The following is a 7,324-nucleotide window of genomic DNA, read 5'->3' on the forward strand; positions in this document are numbered from 1 at the left end:
TTATTTTAATGGCATCAATGTAGGCCTAGTTTAATTATATCAGTGTAGGCCTAGTTTAATTATATCAATGTAGGTCTAGTTTAATATTATCAATGTAGGGCGTAATCATACAGGTTTATTTTACGGAGAATCCCCTCTTATCATACCTCATTCTGGTCCATCTGGCTGGCCCCATTTATAGGTCAGTTTTGGTTAATAACCCTGAGCTTTTGAATCTCTATGAATTTTTGCCATTTAGGCCTATATATCAGTAACCTTTTTTTTATTCATTAATAGTTAACTAAAACTTTAATATAATATCGAATTCACTTTACCCTCGCAATGACATTCACTCGAGGAGCATTACAAGTGATAAGTGCATCTGTCTCGCCCAGGAATCGAACCTGGCTCCATAGTTTCAATAGATACCCATTTGGTTGTCAAGATTTCCGGGCGAGGTAGATGCATTCACTTAAATTCTCTTGGGTGTAAGTTATTCCCTAAGTAAAATGTATTCGATATCAAATAATCGTTCTGCATTACATACACACACACACACACACACACACACACACACACACATATATATATATATATATATATTATATATATATATATTATATAATGTAAAATAAAACTTTAAACCTATTAATGGTTCAAAAGAGTTGCTGGTCTGCTGAACGTGTTTTTATAAATCGGCTTTTTACATATGAAACGGTAAATCTGTTAAGGTCAACTTATATATAACTTATGCAATATGTCCAAAAGAGTACATAGTAATTATTGGAAGATTTTTAAGCGAACAGCTCTATAATAAACTCTTGACTTTTATTCCGTGAGACAGCGTTTACAGGGAGGGAGGGGGGCGTGTGACAGGAACAGCTGCATTTGTGCAGGCGGGAGCGACCACAACGTTGTCGTCGAGTGTCAGATTTATTTCAGATTAGAAATTTTAATAAACCTAGTGTAGTACTTCGAGCACCTGAGAAACGTTGTAAATCTGTGTATCGTATAATTTCATGATTAAAGTAATGCCAAAGTGCTACACCTTCTTCATAAGCTGTGTTGGGAGGGAAGGAAAGCGCCACAATTCACACCTTGACTACTGAAAATGCACCGGTTCTCACACCCCTGTCGGAGTAGCTGTGTAGTGATTGTTGTATATCAAGCTGACCTTATGCCATCACGGCGTTTTGCTTTGAGAGTAGCCCGTGTTTGTAGATAAAAGAATGAGAGTTCACAGTACAACACTCATATTCTATAAGCTTTTTACATAAGGCGTGAATATAAGGCGAGGGTAGCAGAGATTCGTAAGCGGAATTTTACTTCTAACCTCGTAAAGCACAATAACTGTAAGGTCCTGCATTTTGGAGTCTTTGAAATGCAATTTGCAAGTTATCTTTAAGATATAAAAAATTATTTAAGCTTAACATTTTTAGGGAACTCGCTGTTGTTCATTACTTATTGTACTAATCTGGAGCCGTTTTGTTTGCTAGTACTGCTATAAACTTAAACCTCTGTTCGCAGTACCAAATTAGTTTATATTTAAACACGTTTTTTTTAAAGTTAAAATTGTGCTTCACTTTTAAATTGAGACTCGTAATGACTGTGTTTCCAGAATGCAAGTCCACAACGAAAGAGAGAGAAAACCTATTGGCCATGCAACAAATGCGAACAGTATGCACGTGAAAATCAAATATTTGCTGCAAAGGCAAACCTTGAAAGCATCGGTATAACAAAGCATGTTGGTTCTATGGAAGGCTTTGTAAGACTTAACAAACATGGACTGTCACGTACGCCTCAAGCCAAGGTGTCACTCGATCACGTAGGGGGAAGTTACTGCTTTCCATTTAAAGGAACTTTGGTTCCCACATTGGTTTAAAAAAAAATTACCGTTTTTGTCGATCACTGACGGAAATTGAACCACTTGAGTCTCAATATACGTCTCCCATCTATTCATCGAGTATGGGACAAGTCTAAAATGATATATGATTTGAAACGCTAGTTTAGAGAAGAAGAAAGTACTGAAATAAGCAAACATAAGCAAAAGGTTTCGTCGAAAATCTTGCAACCAAAAATGGCTCTCAACAGCTGATAACTGGTTGATTTGGCGAGTGCCACTAAACCAGTTTTTCCCCCCGTATCTGCATTTTGACTGTCTTGTCTGCCTTCTATACAGCTTTGATCATAAAGTGTGACGTGCCTTGCATTTTTGCTGATATGAAATGGCCGGCCACAGATTAGGAGAGACTATTTATAGTAGTGTGCATGATACCAGGTGGAAGAGGTGAAACTGTATGGAAGACGAGTAAAAAAATATATATACAATATATTAGGGATAGCACACAGTCTCCCTAATATAAGAAAAGGAAGCAGTTAGAGGGTATATTGAAAATACAGACCAACATTACGAAGAGTGTTTAGTTTGGGGTAAATTAAACTGGGATGTGTTACTATGATAGTACAGTGAATTGAGCCAACTCGGTAACTTTCCAACCTCCCCTATTAAGGCTGTTACTTCCACGAATCATCCTCCCCCCAGTCTCCTAGTTCTGGTTGCATAAGTAGCTAAAAGTTTCTATTTTTAAGTCACTTTACTTACTTGTTTTTTATTAACTGGATACAATACACACGTCTATCAGTTTGTATTGGTATTTGTTACGGAAATATTCGTATGGAGCTATAAAACACTGTCAGCCAATGTGGCCATTTAATCGTTATCCTTATCGTACGTTGTTCACTTTGAAGAAATGCCTTTTCGGATTCATATTGATATATATATTTTTATGTTCCTTTTCATATTACACTCTATCCATTTTTTATAACATTGATCAGGGCCAATTTCCCTTACACTTCCATCCAAGCTTTTAAATACAGCGATGAATTATTACTATATTAATAATATATATTCTAATAATTTCCAATTGACTGCACTGTTATTTATTTTCTTGATGGTTTTAGCTCAGGGAAATTCAGGCGTTTTTATATCATAACTAATGTATTGATTTAGTTTGATAATTCTCTAAATTCCTACGCCAACGAGAAGGACGTAAAGGCATTCTAAAGAACTATGAATAGCATTCATTATTAACAGAGGACTTGGCGAAAAGGAAAGAATATAATTGAAGTTTATGAAGATGAACTATTAGGAAACGGTACATAGAAAGTTGCATAATAGCGACCATGCTTCAAAAGTTATTGAGTCTAACCGTCAATAGACGTCCTATAATACCACAATAACTAGGCCTATCAGCCCAACGTTAGAAACGGTTCTTGATAAGGATAGATATGACGATGAAGGGGTTCATTCAGTAATATGATATGACTACGGGATCGAATATTATTAAATAGAATAAAGGGATTTTCACAAAGTTTTGCGATTTAATGTTGTTGGAGAGTATCGTTGCTGTGTAATGCAGAGGTAGTGAGAATAGACGATAGTAAATTATATACTGCCAAATAATGCTAGTCTCATGCAATTTTTATTTATTTATTTGTGTATTTATTTATGTCATACTAGTTCTTCCCTCTTTTAGAGGGTACGGAATGTATGGCCATTCTGTCCTCACGAAATACTATAGGAGGGAGGAGTTTGCTAGATCTATAGGTACCATTCTTCCCTAGGTCTATACAAACCACTGCGACAGCCTATGTAGTAATACTGGGCTTTTTGCAGCGCTCAGTCCCTGGCTGCACCCACTTTTTATAGGCCTTTATTTATATCCTTTCCTACTTTCTCTCTTCCAACCACTCCAACTCTTTACACTTTGCACTGGCTTCAGTGCCGAATGGCTGATGAAGGTGCTTCGTTTCATACCCAAAGTTTTCATAAATCAAATAAAAAAACTGAATTAGCGAATGCTTAGCCTCCCACCCTCCCCAACCCCGCTATGGGAGAGAGGTCATGACAGGTCGTGAAAGGACATGACAGGTAATGAAAGGTCATGACAGGTCATGAACGTTCACGACAGTTCATGATAGGCCATGAAAGTTCATGACAAGGCATGCTAGGTAATGACAGGTAGGTCATTAAAAGCCATGACAGGTCAGACATTATGAAAAGTATGACAGGTCATTAAAAGTAATGACAGGTCACGACAGGTCATGCCAGGTTATTTAAAGTCATGGCATGTCACGACAGGCCATGAGAGGTATGACAGGTCATTAATAGTCATGACAGATCACGGCAAGTCATGAAAAGTATGACAGGCCATCAAAAGTCATGAGAGGTCACGACAGGTCATTAAAAGTCATGGCATGTCACGACAGGTCATCCCAAGTAATAAAAGTTCATGACGGATCATGACAGGTCATGGACAGGTCACGACCCACCTTTGTGACGTCCGCCAGGACAGCGTGGGCTGCCCGGCACCTGTTGCCCAGTGACCTGGTCAACAGTTCACCCGCTACGACCAGTTCGGCGTCGAGGGCAGTTACGAGTCGATCCATCGACGAGAGCTGGAAGGCAAAATAAAACATTAATATCTGTGAGAATTAATACATTTGATAAACTTGGTATTTATTCAGAGTTGATATATTTTTTATATATTCATTAATTTTTTTCAACAACAACAACAACAATAAAAATAATAATATTAATTATAATAATAATAATAATAATAATAATAATAATAATAATAATAATAATAATAATAATAATAATATGGAAATAACATCTCTCCCATATGTAGGAAGTGCAATACGAAAAATGAAACCATAAACCACTTAGCAAGGGAATGCCCGGCACTTGCACAGAACCAGTACAAAAAGAGGCACGATTCAGTGGCAAAAGCCCTCCACTGGAGCCTGTGCAAGAAACATCAGCTACCTTGCAGTAATATGTGGTACGAGCACCAACCTGAAGGAGTGATAGAAAACGATCAGGCATAGATCCTCTGGGACTATGGTATCAGAACGGATAGGGAGATACGTGCAAACAGACCAGACGTGACGTTGTTTGACAAAATCAAGATGAAAGTATCACTCATTGATGTCGCACTACCATGGGACACCAGAGTTGAAGAGAAAGAGAGGGAAAAAATGGATAAGTATCAAGACCTGAAAATAGAAATGAGAAGGATATGGGATATGCCAGTGGAAATTGTACCCATAATCATAGGAACACTAGGCACGATCCCAAGATCCCTGAAAAAGAATCTGGAAAAAATAGAGGCTGAAGTAGCTCCGGGACTCATCCAAAAGAGTGTGATCCTAGAAACGGCGCACATAGTAAGAGGAGTGATGGACTCCTAAGGAGGCAGGATGCAACCCGGAACCCCACACTATAAATACCACCCAGTCGAATTGGAGGACTGTGATAAGGCAAAAAAAAAAAAAAAAAAAAAAAAAGGGCTGAAGAGTGATTATATTTTTTGATATATTTTTCATTAATTATCTCGAAATGATAGCTACTGTATAACAGTTGTCAGAGGTGATTTATCTTTTCATTATTAAGACTATAATAATAATAATAATAATAATAATAATAATAATAATAATAATAATAATAATAATAATAATAATAATAATAAATAATAATAATAGGGCTTATTCTGGGTCTGAGTTCATTGTCAAACCATAAGTTATTAATAGCGTAACCTTCGTAGAAGTGAATATAAAGTTTGGCACAGTTATTATTTCCCCTTTGGAAACTTCCTTATACAAACGGATGATTATTTTTTTTGTATCAAAACAGGGCGGAAGACTGATAGACTTTTTTTTAATTAATTTTTTTTGAAAAGTTCAAAAGTAACGTTTGGGAAAGAAACATTTATTCGCGGTATCTTGTGCAAACGGTCTTGTATGGAAGACTTTCATTGAGAGAGAGAGAGTGTGTGTGTTTTTCCAGGTTCTAAAAATCTACGTTACTGGCAGGAACAAGAGTGTTTTTTTTGGCTGTATCCAAAATATTATCGAAAGTTCTACTTAGTTTAATATATATATATATATATATATATATATATATATATATATATATATATATAAATATATATATATATATATATGTATATATATATATATATATATATATATATATATATATGCAACTGTAATAGCCACAATGCCTTCTTAACTTCTTGAAGTGACCAGCAGATTCTACACACACACACACATATATATATATATATATATATTATATATATATATATATATATATATATATATATATATATATATATATATGTGTGTGTGTGTGTGTGTGTGTGTGTATACATATGCATACATACATACAAACATATATATGTATATATGTGCATATATATAATATATATATGTATATATATATGTGTGTGTGTATATAAAACCTGTTTGTTGGCTGACCTTCATATTTGATAAGTACAGGGTGTCCATAAAGTCCTAGTACCATTACAAGCATTTATAGCTTTTAATGGTACTGGGACTTTATGGATGCCCTGTATTCATTCTCTTGGCTCTGTTTTATCATAACTATTGGCGTCGTCTTCTATAGGACATTAGTAGTTTGCCGAGACATTACTTTCTAGGGTATACAATAATAATAATAATAATAATAATAATAATAATAACAATAATAATAATGATGATGATGATGATGATGATGATGATGATAATAATAATAATAGTAAGCAATTAATATTTAAAGAGTTTTCTTATTTAAAAATAGTCGAAGTTAGACAGATGACTTATAATCAAATTAAAAAACAATAATATTTCCTCGTTTTGCTGACGCGAGCACCGCTCCATTAACACTGTTGCCAAGTCATTATTTCTTCGTTTCCAGCCGGAACTGGTACCACGGTTGCCAACTCCATCTAATGAAAATTCATCTCTCTCTCTCTCTCTCTCTCTGTTTTGTGGGTTTGAACAAGACATCTTAAGATCCGTTTTTTTCTTTTTTGTTCATAGCGACCGCTATCCAAACAGCGGATTCGTTACGTCTCCGTCGTCTAACTTGTAGATGAGATAAAATGGTTTTTTGTTCGCTAACTGTAACGGTTATGTGTCCCAGTTGACAAGATAGTGAACGTGTCCCTCTGTTGATTTTAATGACGAGTAAACAACAAAGCTCAGTTGCCGTTTGTGTTACATTATCAAACCAAGTCCTCACGTTTTTTGTGACACTGCAAATATGCGTCCACATTGCAGTAATAAACGTAAATATGTTGGCAACTTGTTGTAAACACATTACAGACATGTTGGATAAATGTTGACTTGTTGCTTGTTATAATAGGTGCTTTATACAATTACCCAGTACAGCGTTTGCACACAAGTTGGCAACCAATGCTTCAAACGATTACCCAGATGCGTCTACACTTACAGCAAGACATGTAAACACAAGCCAACAACTTGTCGCCAACACATTGCA

At 35.6% G+C, this 7,324-nt stretch overlaps 1 protein-coding gene across 2 annotated transcripts in view; it reads right to left on the reverse strand.

The window, feature by feature from the left end:
- The window catches only part of LOC135201709 (uncharacterized), a 115,409-nt gene that overhangs the window by 3,118 nt on the left and 104,967 nt on the right, over positions 1 to 7,324 (reverse strand). For both annotated transcript variants that reach the window (XM_064230874.1, XM_064230873.1), the window contains one exon: positions 4,312 to 4,437. In XM_064230874.1, the coding sequence (XP_064086944.1) occupies positions 4,312 to 4,437 (126 nt within the window). The remainder of the gene's footprint in view (positions 1 to 4,311; positions 4,438 to 7,324) is intronic.

This window comes from Macrobrachium nipponense, chromosome 28 (genome assembly GCF_015104395.2).
Source record: "Macrobrachium nipponense isolate FS-2020 chromosome 28, ASM1510439v2, whole genome shotgun sequence".
Taxonomy (NCBI): domain Eukaryota; kingdom Metazoa; phylum Arthropoda; class Malacostraca; order Decapoda; family Palaemonidae; genus Macrobrachium; species Macrobrachium nipponense.